This window comes from Sander vitreus, chromosome 1, assembly GCF_031162955.1.
Source record: "Sander vitreus isolate 19-12246 chromosome 1, sanVit1, whole genome shotgun sequence".
Lineage (NCBI taxonomy): Eukaryota > Metazoa > Chordata > Actinopteri > Perciformes > Percidae > Sander > Sander vitreus.
The window spans coordinates 12243886-12265770 of NC_135855.1; the positions used below are offsets into that span (position 1 = coordinate 12243886).

The window sequence follows — 21885 nt, forward strand, 5'->3', positions numbered from 1 at the left end:
TAGTCGGCTTCATTTAATAAACATAACCTGTAGCAGTAACAATGTGTATTGTTTTGATTACAATGTGCAGAATTATTTTACGTTGCCTATTTATTTCTATTTCTCACTGTTAATCACCGGTGTCTGTACAGCATCAACAGGGGTCGACGTTGTTTGTGTGTGTGACGTCAAAACTGTAACTGGGAGTACAATGATCAGGTACGAGTTCACGAGTAGTAAGTTACAGGTTTGACTGCTGTTCCAGGGCACTTTCATCGGTAGAAGGTTGTGAAAACAGGAGTTACGGGTTGCCTGGAACGCAGCATTAGCTGCTAACGCTAGCTTTCGGGGCAGAGGGTAAATCGCTATTTTATACCACTAACAAGGCTCAAAATAGCACCACACTTCAACAGTAGCATAATGAGAGTCCCTACATGTAAACCGAAGCATTGAGAACTTTGTAAGTGTACAGGCAGTTTATTAAAAAGATAGATTTTAAAAACCGTAACGTTCATGTTTACATGCAGGCGCCATCTTGGAAAACAGTCACGAGCAGTCGAATGATGAACGCCGTGCAACCAGTAACCAGTAACATAGCTCAAACACAGCGTTCGTGGTTTGTTTTCCAAGATGGCGCCCGCATGTAAACGTGAACGCTACTGTCTTTATACTGTTGAAGTGTGGTGCTATTTTGAGCCTTGTTAGTGGTATAGAAATAGCGATTTACCCTCTGCCCCGAAAGCTAGCGTTAGCAGCTAACCATCGGTTTGCGGTAGCTTGTTTAAAGCAAGAGACGCATTCGATTAGCATGAAAACATATCCCAGAGAACGTTCAACTCGGTACATGTATGTTATTAACCCCTAGGTTCATTTTGCGCCGGAATTGTCCTTTAATTCACAGAGGTAACAATGGATTCAGAAAAAAGTAGCCAAAACATAAAATAGAAGCCTTTAAACCACTCCTGCAACATATGATAGATATAGGTTTAAAAAACCCAAACTTTTTTTTAAAGTAACTTCCCCAACATTGGTGACAGGGCCAGGCAATTTTTCTTAAGTTGGGATGTTGTTTCTACTTTTACTAGACCTTCTTGGTTGCTTGTTTGTTTGTTTAGTACCACAGTGGCTATAGGGGGCGCAGTAGAGTCTCATTGTCTGTCAAGACAGAAAATATAAGTTTGTGAATATTTTTTTTTGTTTGTGAATATTTGCCATATGTAGGGAATTATTTTATAGAGTCGGATACAAATAAAACGGAAACGGTAATGAAAGGAAAACCCACTGAGTGGAAAATGTTTCAAGAAAACTCGATCAGTAATGTCAATCTTTCATCTCGTGCCTTCAGGCAGGCTGTTGGAGCCAAGAGCAGAGTGTACGACAGCAAAGGCCGACTGCTCTCCAACAACAAGGACATGTGTGACTGTCTGGATGTGGATTGTATGGGCTGCTTCTACCCCTGCCCTGACTGCGGCTCACGCAAGTGTGGCGTCGAGTGCCGCTGCGACAGGAAGTGGCTTTACGAGCAGGTGGAGGTGGAGGGCGGAGAGATCATCCGGAACAAGTTTGCCATTTAGTTAGCGACGAATCTTTAGGGGACTTCTGGGAAATAGCTCCCCGATTTCCGTTGACAGTCAGGCTGATGGACCAATTTAAAACTGATGGGTTTTTTTTAAGGAATCTTCCACAATGTGCACCATCTATCTATTGTGTTGGATGTGCTTGTTGCTCTTAAAATTGTTGGTCCAGTTCCCTTTTTAAAGCTTTTTTTTTGTGTGTGTGTTCTCCAGTTAATGTTTTTATTATTATTATTATTATTATTATTATTATTATTATTATTTTTGGGGAATTTTTAGGCCTTTATTGACAGGACAGCTGAATAAATGAAAGGGGAGAGAGAGGGGGAATGACATGCAGCAAAGGGCCGCAGGTCGGAGTCGAACCCGGGCCTGCTGCGTCGAGGAGTTATACCTCTATATAAGGGCGCCCTCTCTACCAACTGAGCGTGGGAAGAACTTCACCTGATTGTTTAATGTCTAACTGTCTCAGGTGAAATGCCAAATTCCACTTTGTCCCATTGAGTTGCTGAATTCTGTGAAGTTTAATAATTCATTTCTGTTCTATTTGGATTATTAAAGAAGTGAGAACTGATGTGAAATCATAATGCATCTGAAATACGCAACTGGAATCATGACACACTTTGAAACATCTGTGACGTTTATGGATGAGAGAAATGTATATGTACACGTTGCATATTTTCATTTAAGAGAAAAACTGGCTGGACCAAAAATGTTCAAGAAAACATTTTACATTATATTAATCAGTAGTTAGTAATAAAAAGGAGTTTTTGAGGCTTCATAAGCAATTATGTTTTTTGTTTTTTTTGCATATTGAATAAAATATTTTTTTCAAATCTCTGACTGTTTGTAGTGTTCAAGCTTCAAAACGCATCTGTATGTATGACTTTTCTTGTGAAAAAAAATACCCACGGCAGGTAACAATTGGTATAACTTTTAAAAAACAAACATTGGTGACAGGCCCAGGCAGAACTTTAAAACAACAGGACTAACTTTAACGTCACGAGCACGAAGACCGGCCGATGGGAGCGGTCGCTGGAAGAAGACCCAGGGTGCCGTGGGTGAAGACGAATGGAGGTGGAAGGGGAGGAGGAGGGTCTCACTCTTTGCCTGAAATGACAACTGACAGCCGCAAAGGAGAGAACATATTTTAAAAGCAGGGATGTCATGCTGTGATTGGCTTGTGAAATACATGGCCGGCACTGATTGGTTTAACTGAAAAGTGAACACCTTGAAACAGCTGATCAGTTTAGGAGAGAGGTGGTAAAGTTATAGAAGTGTCCCTGAAAGGATTTACGCTGAGCTACATTTCTGTTTATCTGGAAAGATAACTAAAAGATAACAGTTAATCTAGAGAAAGGGATACTTTTTTTGGTCTGGCCATTGAAAGAAGAAAAGCTCAGCATGATCTTTGGAAAGCACGCACACACACACACACACACACACACACACACACAGACGTGCAAACACTAATTGCTTAACTGATCACTAACCAACCACTGCTTTAGTATAGACCTATACATAGGTCAAAGGTCAACAATAGACAGAGCAAGGGGAGTAGGAGGGAGAGGCAGGGGACGACAACCAAGACAAGTTCAAGGAGGAAGAAGAGGAGGAAAACGAGTTGGAAGAAGACAAGGGCAAAGGAGAACCATCTCTGATGAGATCAGGGCCAAACTTACTGATGATGTGATCAACTGCAGTTTAACCATTACATGTCACTTTAGCTGATGCTTTTATCCAAAGCAACTTACAATTGCTATAGGTTGCATGCCTCTGGAGCAACTAGGGGTTAAGTATCTTGACACATTGGTTGATGTATCACAGTGGGTGTTGAACCCAGATCTCCTATACTACAGGCATGTGTCATATCCACTGCACCACCACCACCATGACAGAAGCTGGACTGAGAGTCCAGCCCAACTTGAGTCGTTTTACAGTGGCTTCCATAATTCAAACCAGTTTTATGGTTGTTTTTTTTTTCTTGTATGCTACTGTACACAACACTGTGCTACTGCTACAACAGTATTTTTTTTTGCCAAATACATATTTTCTGTTTGAACATTGCATTGGTGTTTGCAGTGTACTTTTCAACCACTCTCAGCAGATTACTGTTACTGTATGGAAATGTAATGTGTGCCTATGAAAGACAAAAGAGCTTTAGATTTGGAGCAACAGTGTGTACATGGTATATCCAAAAATGTACTTTTATGAAAAAAGTGTTTGCCATTTGATGCAAATGCTTCATTTTGAGGTGTGTTTATGGCATTTTGAAGGAGATATGAGGCATTCTGCATGTTTGTGTGCAGTTTTGGGAATTGTGTGTAGAGTTTTGAAAAAGGGAGACATAGTTTTGAAAAACGTGAGTAAGCTGTTGTAAAAAACTGTAATATGGATATGCATGACCAGTTCTACTTCAGGAGCTGTTGTAGTCTGGCTATCACCAGACCAAGCTCAATCTTTTAAGATTGAACATTAGTCTGGGGAGTCTGCTCTGTATTTTCTACTGCACAAGAGGCGTGATCAACGGGCATAGTTCAAATGACTGTATGCAATTGGATAGTCCTTCAACCAATCAATCAAGATCAAAAATCGCCGGCAGATCGGGCTGGGTTTACCCAGTCTAGAGCTGTTGTATACCACTGAGTTAAATCAACAGAATTGTATACCACTGAGTTAAATTACCGGAATGAATTAGAAGATTCTCTCTTAAATGGGGAAAAACTAACAAGCAAGTAATTCAAATGTCAGGGCTTAACTTTTAGTCCCACTGTATCTGTCCAATGTTCAGTCAGGCAGTGGTGTAAGGGAAGGTAATCCCTCCTACTGTAAATGACAGCATACCGTTCGTTTATGGGTGTTATAGAAAGCATCGGTGTGATGTTATATGGAAGCCTTTTAACAAGTAAAGACATTAATGAATGTGTCCGTAGAGTCATCCTTTAAAAAATGTAATTTATTTTTATTTCCATTAGGAAATTCTTTGCCCATTTATCACAGACTGGACGCACAAGAAGACCTATCTCATTTGCTTCCCCCGACACACTGACCAAAGGCAACATGACACAGCAGTTCATCACACGGGCTAAAGAAAGAGTTGCCAATCTGCTGACAGTAATGTCTCATTTATACACATCCAGCTGTCCTTGCGCTCGGCTGTAGGTCGAGTGTCATGCAGCCCATGGTCGCTTTCTCTCCATATCCTCTCGCTTATTTTCAGGGAACATTTGCAGCATGAGCTGAAAAGCACGGCCCTGTCAAATTTGAACTTTGAGGATATTTTTGTTTTTATTAAAGGGCATGTACATTGTTGTCTTGTGGGGGAAATGTGGTGTGCAGTCAGCTTACGATAACATCACAAAAAACATGTTGTTTTAATAAATGTAGGTTTGCTGTTGTGGTTTCATTGCCACTGTCTTCATACAGCATTCACCTCATTTTTTAAAGGGCTACAGTGCCCCCATAACATTAAGCCTCGACCACCCTCAGGCCTCCCTAACTGTGACAAAGGGGTAGGTTTCTTTTAGAAAAACCTTCGTATCTTTTCTATCTATTAAAGGTAGTGCATTATGGAACATACTACCCCCAACTATAAGGGAATGTCCCACTTTGGCCACCTTTAAGAGCCAAGTAAAGTTGTGGCTTAGAGCTAACCAAACGTGCAACCACCTCGAACTGTATGCTGTACTGTATTAGCCCAGTAGAGCATACTAATGAGTACTCTGTTTTAACGCCTACTAATGAATTTTTTCATTTTATTTTTCTTTCTTTCTGTTTCTCCTTGTTTTATATAGCAAATGTTACTATTGTATTTATATTGTATCTTCAACCTGCCTAATGGACTACAAATGGAAATTAGCCCCCGGGCTACAATCTGGCATTTTTACGTTTACTGCTGTACATGTTCATCAATGTGCTTGCATTGTCCTGAAATAATAAATAAATTAAAATAAATAAATAAATACATACGTACATTTTTATCCCCAAAGAGGGGATATTATTCATGTGCGGTGATAAACTAAATGAGTTATAATTAGTAGGTTAGCACTGAATGAGTATTCTTGTGTGTATTGTTATATGTGTATCGTAAGTCTTTTGTAGAACCATACCTATGGAGGGTTGGTGGTGAATAACACTTGTGCTTATTTGGTACCCCTAAAATCGCATGTGGCCCCAGCCTGGCCCTCCATTTGAAATGGTTCTAGAACCGCCACTGGTCAAAGGTTCTCCATAATGAATACACTGGTATAAAGTTTGGAATTGAATCCTTCATGTCATGTTTTTAGGATAGACTGTATAAAACATGGTGAAACATGGACATGGTCTCTGCGAAGTCGCCCATAGGTTTTTGAAGGTTTTCAATGTGGGCGGCTCTGGCTGTCGCCATCTTGGCAGTTCCTGACTCTGCCTGCTCACAGCTAATCCAAAAAAAGGGCAAAGAGGTGGAGCGTGGGTGGAGCTGAGGCGGGCCGAATTAAGCGGGCCTTGGTTGCTAAGCTAGCCACCTGTGATAGCAGCCACTTGTCCTTTTAAAGCGGCACGCCGTTAATTATGCATAGTTTTAGGCCCTAATACAATAAACAAGTGAGTTATATAATAATTCACCCCCCTGTACAGTTGTCATGAACGAGAAACTCTGTTAAATTCTGCTGTAAACATGGAGTTCTGTTGGGATGGACTTACTTTTGGAGCCGGCCTCAAGTGGCCATTCGAGGAACTGCAATTTTTGCCTTCATTTTCCAGCCCCGGAGGATGGCGCGACATCGAGCAGCTCAGGTTCTTAAACGTTTCAGATTGATGTGCCCCAGTATTCCCACTGTCTTAAATCACCCAGCCGTTAATAAAAGATAGTAGTGATAATAGTGTCCTTTGGATTGTGCCGTAAGTAACCTAAAAAATAACTTTGTATGCTTAGTTTTTATGAAATTCAACTCAAGGAAGAATTCACCATAACCTGACAAAAAGCCATCCACTACATGACCACGCGTCCATTTCCTCCCTCTGGCAGAGCGACAGACTCATCTATAAACCTATAAAATATCTAAATATTGGCTGCGGCAGTCATTAGTGAGGAGAGAGCACAAACCTCCGGGGAGCCGCTGGATTAAACCAAGCCGCTGTTAAAGGACACCAATGACCTAAATGGACTGAAATCTGTCAGCAGATATCCAGCCTCCTTTGTTCACAGTGAAGTGGAGACGTGACAGAAGAGTCTGTGTGGAGTTGAAAGGCTGAAACAAAATCTATGAACATGAGAGTGAGTAGGTCGAAGGTTCGTCTGCATGTTGACAGAGAAGATGAAGTATTGTGGCTGTCCCATCTTTCACTCCTTTATGTGTGTGTAGTTAAGTAGGCCTATATATACTATCACGAATCAAATGTGGCAAACTTGTTTTAATAAATTCAGTAGTGCTAAAACAATTGGTCAATTAATCGATCTAAAATGCTTACAATGACATTTCTAACATGCATGATATTTACCATGGTCACCATCTTAGTTTAGCGCGTTAGCATGTTAACTTGCTAATTAGCAATAAACCCAAAGAGTAACTGAGCGGCATTGTCATTAGTTTTGCAGGTATTTCATAAACAACAACTTTACATATTGACCTGATGAAGGCGCTGCATAAACAGTTAAGGGACGCCAATTCATCCTGAATCGGACATGAACGTCAATGGCAATGCATCCGATACTTGTTGAGAGTGTCTTTTCTTTGTTTTATATCATTAGAAATGTAATGTCATTGATTTACCTTTAAACTTTATTAATCCTCAGGGTAGTCTGGATCAACAGAAGTACATTTCTAGGATGAAGCCTGACATCCGACGCGTGGCTAACCTCCCATCCAGGATGTCTGTCGGCTTCTGCTCTCTGCACTTCGGGAAACGACAACAAACTTCGAGCTAACAAGCTACAAAAAGTTTTTTTTGGAAAATTTGGATCGTGCAATAAGGCATGTTTCATTCTCGGGGGAATGATTTGTAAAGATTTACAAAGAATATGTTTACGACATTTGATATCTAACTAGGACTTTTTGGGACCAATTGGTGGAGATTGCTCTGGACGAAGTACACACGGCAAGAGTATTTTGCAGAGCCACTGTCTAAGCGCCGCTGAAGACGATTGTGATTGGTTTGAAGAAATGCAAACAACCCAGAGCATTATTTTCTCCTATGCTAGAGTGTATCTGTGTATCTGTACACTATCCAGAGGGAAATTGCATCAGTTGCAGTACAAAGTATGAACAGTGCAAATACTAAATAAAGTACAATATAAAAAATAACAATTATTAAGGAGGTGCAAACCAAATGTAAAAATCAACTGGTGAATATTCCCAATGTCCAACATATACATAAGTTAAATGATAAGGATCATAGCTTATGCATGAGAAGTGGCATATACAAAATATGTGCAATATTAAATCTTAGATAGTGTATATAAGACATCACATCAGGTTATGGGAACTTGTGATAAGCGATTTATTTTTTTGTGTGGAAAAAAATGATTAATGGAACAAATAATCAATAATAAAAAATAATATTTTTTGTGTTTCTAGCAATAGGCAGAAAATCGACAAACTGACTTCAACCTCTAGCAAAAAGTCACTGTTTTTACATGCACATTTGTGGGTTTGTGAGCTGCTTTTTTCTTTTTTTAACCATTTCCTTGATAATCTCCAGTCAATAATGGCTAAAGAACAATTAATTAGATGTTGCCGTCGATTTACAGTATATGGGAGTCCATTATTGTCTTTTTTTTTAGCCATAACTATGAAACTAACAGAGATCACAGAGATTGATTTCCAAATTCCAGTTTTAGCTTTTGGGTTTGAATTCAATTGATTTAATTTCACCGAAGCTGTAGAAATTATGTCTTTGGAGGATTATTCAGCACCAGTGGTTTGTGCTCTTCTAATGCCTTTTGTTTGCGTTTCTGGAGAGGAACTATATCACTTTAGCTGCATATTCCTGAGATTGTGTCATGTCATCTATCCTGCACTCCCTCTGCTGCCTGTGCTCCTCAGAGTGTTTGTATTGAAATGTTGACATTGTGATATAGTACAGGCTAAGAGAGCAGGGACCCTGAAGGCCAAAGTCTATCTCATATCAGCTTGTATTCCTCTACTACAAGCAGCTTAGCTAAGCTTCCCCTGCAGGGTCGATCATCTCTCCATCTAGTCTTAACTCCTTTTCCTCCACACAACAATCTGAAAACTTGTCTGTCTAAGAAATACTTCAGCTCCCTCTCTCATTTATCTTCTTCCTGAACTTGCTGCAGTATGCTGCTGTCAGACAAATACTCTTGTAATCTTCTCACATTTTATATCTTTTTGGAATACTTTATTTTTATTTTCCAGTTTACAAGAACAAGAACAAACACAAACAAATAATCCCCCATCCCCCCTCCCCAAAAGGATGCTCCAATATTTTAAAGTAGGCATACAATGTTTCGAGGTCAGTCACATTCCAACAACACATTATCCACATAATCTAGATAGGGCTGCCACATTTTAATAAAGGTGTTGTATCCCTTTCTAAGATTATATGTTATTTTTTCTAAAGGCACAGAGTTATTCATTTCTAAATACCATTTAGTCATGGATAGAGGGGAATCAGACTTCCATGTGACGGCAATACATTTTCTGGCCACTGCCAGGGCTATTTCCAAAAATTAGTGGTTTATCAATTTTCACAAAGTTCCCCAGCAAGCAAAATTCTGGGTCAACAGGTAATGAAATCTGATTAATCTTAGACACAACATCACAAAAGTCAATCCAGAAATCTCTCACCTTCACACACAACCAAGTACAGTGTAGGAAAGAGCCCACATCTGCAGCACATCGGAAACATGTATCAGATAGATCAGGCTTAGACTTGTGAATCTTCTCTGGGGTCACATACAGCTGATAAAGGAAATTATAGTGGACAAGCCTGTACCGTGCATTAATTGTGGCAGATAAACTGTCTTGACACAACACTGACCTACGTTGGTCTTCAATCGTGATATTTAAGTCTGATTCCCACCTCTCCTTAGACCTATACAGAGCCGGTTTAGGACATTCAGATATTAACAAAGAGTATACTTTAGAAATAAACTTATATGGTCCACTATCAATGTATCAATTTTTCCATTTCCGTGAGTTTGGGTAAAGCCACATTTTATATCTTTTACAACTTTTTTTTTTTTTCTGTCATTGATCACTCTCTTCCATTACGTTCTATCATTAATCATTTCAGCGATTGTCTCACTTGTTAGGGGACTTTGGCTTTGACCCTTGCACTACTGGCTGGCTGAAATCTCATATGCTTTACTTTGAATACAAGTGTTCTCCAGTTGCACACATTTAAAATCACTCCAAATTAGACTTTACAGCAACAATGTTAAACGCTGATTTCTAGAAATCACGCTAATAGAGTTGTTTTTGCCCTAATTTTCTTTCTGAGACAGTACACAGGGGAACTTGGCCCATTTTAACTTCAGTTTACGTGTTATAAGGAGTACTATTCAGCTTGTGAAAACATTGAATGTCTTCTTTGGCTCTGGAGGGAGCTTTCCAAAAATTATTGGGGAGCTTTACCCATATTAGGTTCTGAAAGTGAGAATATCTCAGCCCCTGCAGCTTCGTTTTGGACCATTCTTTGTTTAATCTATCCCACGTGAGTCCCTCAACTGCATGCTGGAATACCCATTCATGACAAAAAAACATGTCAAAATAGAGAAAAGATACACGGTGGTACAAAAATTTTGCAGTGCTTAAAAAGTTACTAAACTGTCACAACAAGCCCAAAGTCGCCTGTGTGGTGTAATTATTCTCTTCATTTCTTTACCATATTTTAGCTTTAATATTCCATTTTACAAGCAATAAAAATGAATAACTCATCATTTGGAGCTGCTCTATCTTTTTCACTTTTCCCTCTTTCTCTTTGGTTAGAAAAAAAGAGATGTTACATCCAGCTTTCTCCCACTCATACTTATTATTATTTTCTCAATGAAATTCCTTCACTAATGCTGACAACCCATTATACTGAATGAGATGCTGCCACACTAAAGGAGATCATGTTGGGGTAAAAGCTGGTACGTTGCCAAGTTACAACACTGTAGGTAGTAATTAACAGCTTCTCGTGTTAATGAGTGAGTTCTCTGTCATTAGCAGGAGACCTCAGGTTTGTCCATGTCTCAGGATTAATAAGATGTTAAGCCAGCAATCTGCACACTCAGAAGCTGCACCTGCTTTTGGCTAAAAACAAGCCTTTTCCAAACTGTATTATAGAGACTGTTATATTCTTCACTGTTTCATGTTACTAGATATAACAATGATAATCTAGACTACGATGGAATATTAACCTTTTATTAGCACAAAAGCATGTCTTCCAGCAGCATGGCTAACACCAATAACGGAAGCTAAAGTTACCCACAATCCATCAGGTGTATCTCACTACGGATCTGATGTACAGGCGGGCGTGACAGTTCAGCTCACGTTGCACGGCGTTCGTCGTTTGACTGGTCGTGACTGTTTTCCCAAGATAGCGCCTGCCTGTATACGCGAACAGTACTCTCTTTATAAACTATCTTTTTAATAAACTGTCTGTACACTTACAAAGTTGTCAATGCTTCGGTTTACATGTAGGGACCCTCATTATGCTACCGTGGAAGTGTGGTGCTATTTTGAGCCTTTTTAGTGGTATAGAAATAGCGATTTCTTTTTACTTTACCTGTGCCCCGACAACTAGCGTTATAAGCTAATTAGCGGTTTGCGATAAAACTGGTCACATTCGATTAGCATGAAAACAAATCCCAGAGAACGTTCGACTCGGTACACATGTGTTATTAACCCCTAGGTTCATTTTGCGCCGGATTTGTCCTTTAAGTCTTCTTCAAGACAAAACACATAAAAGCTGCTAGCAGGTCCTGTTGTTTAAGGCAACTTAAACATGGACCTGTTTCAAAGGGTTAAGACACAGACACACACATAGGCACAACAGTAATAATTCAACATTTTGGGGAAAATACAATTGTTTACTTTATCGATTGATTGATACCACTCTCATATTTGTCTGTTAAATATAAATCTACAGCTCGGAGACGTGTATCTTAGCATAGCATAAAGACTAAAAACAAACAGCTAAACGGACTCTTTCCAAAGGTAAAAACCTATCCACATATACCAACACCTCTAAAGCTCAGTGATTAACACGTCATATCTCATTTGTTTAATGTGTAGAAAAACCAAAGAGTAAAAAACAACACGTTGTGGTTGTAGGGGGTTATCTGCTGAACTACAACTGTTTCCACATTCCAAGCCTTTATGCTATGCTAAGCTAACGACCTCCTGGCTGTAGCTTTGTATTTAATTGGACACAAGAGTTCCTCTCATCCAATATTCGGCTACAAAGCGAATAAGCATATTTCCCAAAATGTCGAACTCTTACTTTAACAACAGTGCAGAAACAATAAACAGTGGCAGCATCATCACAGTAAGGGCCTTTATGGGATAATGGCTCAAGTGTAGAAACAAATATGCAAGATATTGCCTACTGAGCTGTTTCTAAATTTAGTGTGGCCTACTGAAGAGAGCCACTGATCAGCAGGCACTTCAGTGGAGCTTTTGGGTATACTGCAAACTCTATATTTTCATTTCCACCTGTCAAAAAAGAGGTGAGGCCTGCTCTTTTTCTTATGGGACGACCTCCCATTCTCTGCATGAAAACTTGGACCGCAGGATTATTGAATTTTAGGGGTCAGTCACTTTGGTCAGGACAGCAAAGGGCAACTGTTGGTGAGACATTTAATCTCTCAGTCGACCTTTATGACTTTAAAGTCACTCTGCTATCTCGCTGCTACATCTACAGTCAATTTATTCTGCACTGACTTGTGACATTTCATCTGTGTTGACAAATTGTTGGATGTATTAACGACAGAACAGATCAGGTTGAAATGTGTGACTGATGATTTTGATTAAAGACAGTTGAGAAATTAAAGGACAAATTATGAAAAAAGACAAAAAAACTTAGTGATACATGTTTATTTTGGTACCAAGTCAAGTGACACAAAGATAATAAGTAAATGTAGGATAGACAAGAGGTTTCTTTAAAATGAGACACAGCTGGATACGTGTCCGTGAAAGTGCCCGCAGTACGCGTTTTCCGGGTTACATTCGGTACACCTGCAGTTTCTGGCCACAGGGTACCTGACACCCACTGGACATCCTTTAATGTGCATCACCTCATAGGACCAGTCCCCGTTACAGACTTTCTGTTTTTCCCTGCCAGTAGGGCTGATGTAGGGCGAATCCTGTCAACGACACCAACAGATGACAGTAAATAAACACATGCAAGTAAATGCAACTAGTTCAGTCCCTCACATGTGTAGGTGATAACATGACCATAACAAGAAGTATCTTTAATCCAGGGCATTTAAATAAAGGCAGATTATTGTAAACTGCTGACTTCTGCCTGCGCATGTAAACAGTACAAACAGATGAAGAGAGAAAGCATCATAGGCGGACTGGCAATCTGGCAGTTCTGGCGAACGCCAGAAGGGCCAATGCACTCTTGGGCGGATTTGGGCCGCTGGAAAAAACAAACAAATGCGGCAACACTGGCATTTCACACTATAGTTTGACAAAAATATGCAAGACTGTATGGCTGCAGCCTGGAGCCTTCCGTCTGGTGCCGTCGGGCTTTTACTTTTCAAAATAAAAGCTTGCGTCTAATAATATGTTTTAAATATGCAAGCATTTCCATTCTAAGATGGTGCCATGGTAGTTCATTTGAAGGTTTTATGAACTGAGTGTATTATTTCATTATGAGAGCCTGTAAGTGCGCCTCATGCTGCTGTTGCCAAATTGTCACGCGAGCCTGGTTTTTGCAATTATAAAGCAATATATGTCCCGTCTGAAATTGGGCCGGTAATGGGACGGAATTGCCAGGGCTGAATATTTGTCCCAGTCCACCCCTGCAAAGCCTGATTCAAATGGAGACCAAAGGGGCTGTCTAACCGCTAAAAGTTAGAACACAGGATTGTCACCTGCTATAATCTGTAACTGATTGACAGATTTGACCAATATTTGAACACAACTAAGTATAATAATAATATATATATAATAAAAGCATAAGTCATTCCGAATTTCTGTTTCTGTTTGTTTACGTCGGTAATGTTGGAAACTATTTCAAGGAGCCGCTTCACAGAGTAAAACGTGGTTTTGCAGTTAGGGCATGTTCCAGATTTGAGAAGGTTCTGGGTTTGACTCAATAAAGTTATCCAGATAAAAGTATTTTTCATTTTGTTCAGTTGCGAAGCAAAATGAAAAGGTTTTTAAAAGCCTATCATTTTAAATAATTGCTCATATGGTCATCAAATTACTGATTTAACTTTCAACCTTTTAATGTTTGCTGACCTGTCACTTTTTGTTCTGTGATTCGACAGAATTGTCTCTGCCTGTCTAATTTGTAGTGGAATCTGTGATGAAGTTGTATTGAGCTGAACTGAGGTTAAATCAATTAAATGTAAACAACAACAACAACAACAAAACTCCCTCAAGCTTATCTAACATAGAAAGTAATCAATAATGTTTCTGAACACCATTATAATATTCAAATTGTGACAGCTTTATACACTGGAGCAGAGTTGTATACAAGCAGGATAAATGCACAGGCTGGAACATGTCTCATTAGTTAATACTAAGAAATGCTGTTTTACAACTTAGGATGTTCCGCGTTTGAGTCATCCATTACCTCGTGGTAACACTGTCCTAAACACATGCTGGTGTTGATCCACTCGGTGATGCCACAGCTCTCCACGGGGATGCGGACCTCGGTCAGATGACACCTGGATCTGCAGCCCTGCTCCGCCCCCACCAGTGCCAGCACTGTTGCCATGACAACCAGCTGCATCCTCTGCCGGGTGCGCCACAGATGCCTGCCGCAAGACGGAATCAGATCTCACATCAGATACATTGATCGGATTGGAATAGCCTGCCCCCCACAAAAAGGGACCGTCCCACATACATCAATTTTAAAAGTCATTTAAAAATCTGGCTTTTAGAAAACCAAAGCTGCACTCACGTTTAACTGCCTCACACATTTCACTATGTGTGACATTTACATGTTCTGTTGTATTTTGACTTGACTGTTGTTGTTAGTGTTTGTCTTGCCTCTCAAACTATGAGGGTGTTGCATGCTTGTTATTGTTTTGTTTTTTTATGTTTTTCTTTTTATGTATCTGCCTAGGGACAATAGAAAAGGGAAAATTAGCTATGGCGCTAACTCTAGCATATTTACATTGTGCACTTGTACTGATGTCCATTAATATGCACTGTCTCTATCTAAATAAACAATTAAATAAAATTAAATAAAATCAAGTTGATGAGGATTAAAGTGTGGCAGTTTAATTGTTTTCAGGAGCTTGTGGGTTAAGGGCAGAGGTATTTATGTTTTTTTTTGTGCCTCCTCAGATTTCCATCTACTTGAAACACCTTTGCAGTTACATGGGCAAAAAATAAAAAGTCATCTCTGGTTAATGTCTAACACCATCTGGAGCAGCTAGGCTTTTTAAATCATTGTTTAAGTCAGTTTGTAAATCTACTATTACAGTACTAGTAGTATTAGTAGTAGTAGTAGTATTAGTAGTAGTAGTATGTGTGTGCTGTAGTAGAATCTGTAATGAGTGGAAACCCAAATTGTTTTAGGAGTTTTAGAAGTTCATTTCTTCAGCTTCAGATTTTTATTCACTCTGTAGAATATATCCCAGAATTTACCCTTACCCTTTTATTGCCATGCAGAAAAATCTGATTTTTATATATCATCTCTGATATTTACACCACAATATAATAATAATAATAATAATAATAATAATAATAATAATAATAATAATAATACATTTTATTGTAGGCCACTTTTTATTGTTAGAATCAATCCCAAAGTGCTACAGAGTAAAACAAGATTAAAAGCAGGTTAAAAATAGAAACACAAAATACTATTGAGGTGATTGTAATTTTGTTTAGAGCTACAAGGAATAATCCATTTATCAATTGGTTGTCAACTATGGAAGTAATCACCAACTATTTCGACAATCAATTAATCACTTTGAGTCATTTCTTTATGGAAGAAAAGTCCAAAGATGTCCTGACCCCTGCTTGTTAAATGTGAATATGTTCTAGTTTCTTTACTTCTCTGAGAGTAAACTAAATATCTAAACTAAAAGGTTTCTGACAAAGCAAGACAACGGCACATCACAGGCTTTGGAAAACACTGATCAACATTTTTCACCATTTTCCGACATTTTATAGGCCAAACAACTAATCGAGAAAATAATCATTTGACAATGAAAATAACCGTTAGATGCAGCCCTAATTTTGTTTGGGGTGGTCAAAGGATTATTTTCACAGAAAAGCAAAGTTAAAAGTTCACAGCAGTTGCTTAACTTACTATTATTATTAACAGAATCATCAGTTTGCTTGTAATCTACATGAATCTTAAACAGAATACGTACCTGTAGAGCTCTGTTGTTGCTTTGAAACTCAGTTGAGAGTCTTGTTTCTTCTGTTACTCGCTCAACATCTGTAACAGCTGTCAACCTGTGGCGGTCCTCTCTGTTATTTAAATAGTGTTACTCATAAATCCTTGTAATCTATATAACCTTGGGCTCGGTGCTAGTTTTCCCACCTGTTTAGACTTCAAAGCAAATCTTTCCCTTGACATTTTGGGGATTGCCCACGGCTCAAGGCCTTTCCTTCTTCACATGAGGCGCAGCGAGTCGGTATCTACAGACATCTTGTTTAGATTACATGAGTAAAAGGATTAGATGGTCCACAGACATAAAACATTAAATCTGCCCCCACAGTCAGATGGAAAACCCTGACAGGAGCATCAATAAATTCATTTGCCATGCATATATATATTTATATATATATATATATATAACAATGCAACTGATCATAGCTGGTATTCTGTCTGTAATGGAGTGGAATGGAAATTTCTAAGTGACCCCAAACTTTTGACCGGTACCGGTCATAATAACAATAAACCGACAGAAGTTACACACATATATACACTACCGGTCAAAAGTTTGGGGTCACTTAGAAATTTCCATTCCACTCCATTATAAACAGAATCCGAATCAGAATCAGAGATCAGTTGCATTGTTTTTTTAATCAGGCCATCAGTTTTCACATTACATTATGTGCTTACATAATTGCAAAAGGGTTCTCGACTGTTGTAGAAAGAAGTGGCTGATCTTTAATGCAATATCTACACTGCCCATTATCAGCAACCATTCATCCAATGTTCCAAAGGCACATTCTGTTTACTAATCTGATATCATTTTAAAAGGCTAACTGAGAAAACATTGGAGAACCCTTTTGCAATTATGTAAGCACATAATGTAATGTGAAAACTGCTGCCCTGGTTAAAAAAGCAATGCAACTGATCTCTGATTCTGATTCTGATTCTGTCTATAATGGAGTGAAATGGAAATTTCTAAGTGACCCCAAACTTTTGACTGGTAGTGTATATATGTGTAGCTTCTGTCAGTTTATTGTTCATATTTATATTTGAAGTTTTTTTTTCTTGAGGTAAACATTATCCTGCAAGTCATCAAAAAAGCTTCATGAATTTCTCTTTCTGCTAAATGTCCATGAAATAAGCTTTATCAGTTCATGATCAACCGAATTATGTTGACAGAGCGAGTTGTGCAAGACTGTTGGTCGACAAATTTGAATGAGTTTTGAGAATGAAAAGAATTGACCGAGAAAATGTAATATTTAAAAGTCAGTGTTTCATTTCTCAAACCACCTAAAGCCACTATTTTGTTTGTTATTATGGCATCGTTCAAATCATTCTGGCATTGCTTTTTGTTTGTTGAAAAATGCTTACAGACAATTCACCACTCAATGTAATATCGACAAAGGCAGTGTCAGAGTGTCTTTTCTGATAACAGGTCAAACATTCTGCATTAAAGTAAAAGTAATCAGCAAATTGTGTACTCCACCTTTCTGGGTAATATATAATTACACTCTGAATATTAATGGTTCTATATGCATTTTAAGGTTGTAGCTGATTAAAGTGTAGCTAATGTTCTATACTGTTGGTTAGTTTAATCCAAATGATTTTTATAAGATTATCAAATTATTTGTCATCTGCACAGTAACATACTATAGAACTACTCCAGTAAAGTACAAGTATCTCAAAACTGTACCTAAGTCCAGTCCTGGAGTAAATGTACTTAGTTTCAAACAGCTGAATCAGCCTCCGAGCCTGCTACGGTCTGTTTTTGAGAAATTCTGTATCTGCTGCATTCAGTAAAAAGTTAGCACTGCACCACGAGCTGGACAGTCTGCAGTGACAGTAAGTACTTGGGCAGCAGCCACGGTTCATCCAACTGCTGCTCCGTCTGCCCTTGCAGCCACCAGGGACTCTGATTCCCCAGCATCCTGCCCAACTGCCATACCTATATGTACCTAACAAGGACTTTTATAGAGTGTCACCCTCGTCCTCTAAGGCACTACTTCCTTTAGCTGAAATACATCATTGTTAGCATGCATTTTGGCCTTTAATGAACACCAGTCATAGTTGATTAATCTTGTATTCAGAGTAGAACACATCATTAGTCATTTTCTGATAGTCCGTGTAACAGATGGTATTTCCTCTTAAAATGAGCGCATTTGCATTGAAAATTGATTTATTACGTATGGAGCTGAAACCATTGATATGCTAATTACATAAACACGTTATTCACAGTGAATCTGGAAAGGGCAGGTAGGACTTATAAGTTAATGTCAATTATGGTCCAGGTAATGGTTGAAAGCAAACAAAAACTAAGGAAACATGAAAAAAAAAGATGTCCTCATGAGAATCTTATGTCTCTTTCCCACAGCCATAATAAGCCAATAAGGCCTGCCCTGTAAATGTCACATTAATGTCCAATGGGAGTCAATTTGGAAATGATGGACGAGGTGAAGGTTTCGGTGGCCAAGATGATTTTCTGGTTCATAACTCGAAGCACTACTATATATATATAAAAAAAAGCTAATTTGGGTGTAAAAGCTCAAACAAGCTTTATATGAAGCCGCACATAAAACAGCTCTGAGCCGTACATCTTGCTGACATCACAGATTTGAGTCATGGGCCATTGGTTTTGAGCTCTGGAACAGAGTCCTCTCGCTTTTTTATCAATACATCATAAACACTGCCATAACAGGACTGACAACATCCACAAACCCACTCAAGCACACCTTGCTCCCCTGTCTGCAGAGCCTCGCCTCCTCCATGTGCTACTGTATGAGTCCGGGACAGAAACAGACTCCTTTAAAAATCATTCTGTTGCATGCAAAAATAAAAAGAATATGAATACACTGACAGAGTCCTTGAACGCACTGCATCCTCCCACACTCACGTTTTCACCCTCCTTCTATCAGGTCTAAACAAACGCCTCCACAGCGCTGCCAAGGACAAGACTTTTGTTTGGGGACGGTGCTGGGTGTTTCAGTGTTGATGTAGGTGGTAGGTGTGTATCGACTGCTGATGATTCTTCACTGTCTTCTGTTTTCTCTGTTGAAATTGAATCTTTTTCCATATGGATTGTTTTATTTATTTTATTGGTATGTCCATGTTCCTTTGTTCGTTTGTCACATAATACAGACCATACTTGCCGTGCTCTTTAAAATGTATGATTCAGGGCTGTAACCAGGATTCAAAAAAATAAGTAATTAGCAATACTGGAGGCTAGGCAATCGTCTCGTTCTGTACAGGCCCGTTTTAATCGGGCACTGCATTACTTAGTATTAATAATAAATAGTAAAATCCTTTTGATATAATGTACATTTTAAAGTCTTCAGACCAATTCAATTCAATTTTTAGTTATTATTTAGCTATCGGTGTGCACCGTTTTGCTACGGTTTCCTGGTTGAATGACATGTTTCCTCGGAACGGACGGCGTACAACAGCTTTGAGATATGTTTTCTCTTGTTTGGTTGGTGTGTCTCTAGTTTATTGGCTGTGTCACAAGTGTTATCCAATCAGCAGAGACGTGTCTGTAAACTATTATGCAATTCATTGTCAGGAATCTCAGTCTCATTGAGACAAATATACTTGACTCAATCAAATGTTCCTGCTGTCCACCGATGCAAAACTTGACTGACCTGATTAAAAGGTTTTCATTGCATCATTAACTCTCACACTTCTAAATTCAGATATTCTTGTGAAAACCATACAAAGGAAAGTCATTTTTACAATATAGTTACTTTTGAAAGCAGGGTTTGTCATTTTCCTGGGTTAAAAGTCCTTACTTTAATGATAAACAAAAGGATGAAGAAGGCGGTTTGTGCTGCTACGCGTGGGTTGCTGGCCAGTTCTATTTTTAATGTACTAAAGATTTCGATATGAGATAGCTGTTTAAATAAAGGCTTTTTAACTTTTTGCCTTGGACCTTTTTTCCTTCTTTTTTTCCCTCTTTTAAACAAAAGGATGAATTGTGAATAAATGCATGATTATCATTAGAATGACATGCCACTTGACTACATCTTTTAAATTCAAATGTTGAATGAATTTAGTTTGCTGGATTTGTTCACTTAGATATAGCAGAGTTTTGTTAACAGATGCAGCTGTGTTGCAGCTCTGGCATCAATTCAGAGTGCATCTAAACTAGTGTGCAATAAGGCACCCCCTATCCTCACTCTATCGCTACTTATTATTACTGACCTCACAACTCCCCCTGGTGCTGACTGAGGTGGATGATCAATGAAGTGCAAGAAGTGAGTGTGCACAATGTGTGTGTGTGTGTGTGTGTGTGTGTGTGTGTGTGTGTGGTGGGTGGATGGTTGCCTACATGTTGTGCCGACGAGAAAGGAGCTCCTCTAATGTCTTTGGTAAGTATAAAATACAGAGAGATACGACTGTGAAGAAGGGCTCTTTAAAGAATCAGTGGTATTTGCACTGTCAGCAGTACTGATTATTAAAGCCTCTGCAAGCACTCTTACATTTTGTTTCAGATTTATGAAAAACAAGCACAGTGATTGTATAGTACATTTTAGAGGAGACTGCACAGGCAACCAACATTATCCCTACAGGAATATTACAACTAGAGACTTCAGAAATACCTGAGGGAATGATAAGGATATCTTAGAGGAACATTGCATCAGTTTTCTGCTCTGGAATAACAGGCTGTTCTTGTCCTAATTAAGAGTGTTTGAGTCAAACAGATAGTTTGAATCAAATGGACTGGACTGAATAGGCTCTAGCTACTGATTGCTGTGTATCCCAGCACCAGGCCTGCGGTGGTTCCTGCAGAAAAAAACAATTATCTGCACACTCAAATTAAACCTGGGTGATTTCAAAGGTGCAATGAATAAGACCTTAACTGTCCCATAGCGCAAAATGATCCAAATAAATCTGTGGTGGCAATAGGGTGGTTGATCAATAACAGTGACTCAACAGTTGCAGTTTTTAAAAGGCTATGTGCATTTTCGACTCCTCAGGGTAAGACCAACAGCACAAACATCTGCTTTTCAAGCTAAAATAGTATGAAGTCAAGGTAACATTAAAGAATAACATATATCATATTACCTCACGTTTTTTTAACTGACGATTCTGCTATACAGCTCTGCTTTACTTGTCTTTATGGTAAAAGACTGTGACTATATTTCAGCACATGTTGTAATTGCTTGGTCACTAATTATCATATTTCTTATTGTGTGCAGTAAAACAACCGTCCTTTTGTTTAGACTCATTTACAAAAAACTGTGGAACACACCTCTATATAAAAGAGCTAATGTGGCCACATCAAAAACAAATCACCATGATATTCAATATGGTGACTTGTCTGTGGTTTTTAATACTCATTACTCAAACAGAAGTAATGCAATGTTAATTGCTTTTTCGATAGTCATTCATTGTTTATGTTTATGTGAATACCTGAGCAGAGTCATTTGTTAGACTGCGTGTTGTGTTACAGTCTTCAAACTCAACAAATCTGGTTAGTTCAGGCCTCTCATGTGAAAGATAAAGTCAAACTTAGAGAGTAAAGTGTTGTGCTGTTTCTATTACAAGATAGTTTAAGGTGAGAAGATTACCTATAATTATACAATATAGGAATTGATGTACTATAGTTCTACATTGTATGATTCAAATTAGCAAGTGTATGAAACTGCCGTAGGCTTATGTACTGCAGTTACACTATGCTTACTATTACATTTTAGTCATTTCGGGGGCACAAAGAACATTGTTGGGTAACACTTTACTTGAAGGTATCGACATAATTGGGACATGACACTGTCATAACTATGACATGACACTGTCATGAACGTGTCATAAACGTTATAAACAAGTCATAAACGTT

At 38.7% G+C, this 21885-nt stretch overlaps 2 protein-coding genes across 2 annotated transcripts in view; one reads left to right on the forward strand and one right to left on the reverse strand.

The window, feature by feature from the left end:
• The window catches only part of arl14ep (ADP-ribosylation factor-like 14 effector protein), a 13933-nt gene extending 11540 nt beyond the window's left edge, over nt 1-2393 (forward strand). Inside the window, exon 5 of the mRNA XM_078267194.1 lies at nt 1325-2393. Coding sequence (XP_078123320.1) covers nt 1325-1553 — 229 coding nt within the window. The 3' untranslated portion in view covers nt 1554-2393. The remainder of the gene's footprint in view (nt 1-1324) is intronic.
• A 10249-nt stretch (nt 2394-12642) lies between these two features.
• fshb (follicle stimulating hormone subunit beta) lies at nt 12643-16061 on the reverse strand. Its single transcript, XM_078256816.1, has 3 exons — nt 16045-16061; nt 14289-14472; nt 12643-12846 (listed from the first exon to the last, which is right to left on the reverse strand). Exons 2-3 carry the CDS (start codon nt 14445-14447, stop codon nt 12643-12645), a joined length of 363 nt encoding a protein of 120 aa, XP_078112942.1. The 5' UTR covers nt 14448-14472; nt 16045-16061.
• Nucleotides 16062-21885: the final 5824 nt, after the last annotated feature.

Coding starts and splice junctions, on each gene's coding strand:
- fshb (XM_078256816.1), bottom strand. CDS start 14,447: ATGCAGCTGGTTGTCATGGCAACAGTGCTGGCACTGGTGGGGGCGGAG. Junction 12,847..14,288: donor TAGGACAGTGTTACCACGAG/GTAATGGATGAC, acceptor TGTCGTTGACAG/GATTCGCCCTACATCAGCCC.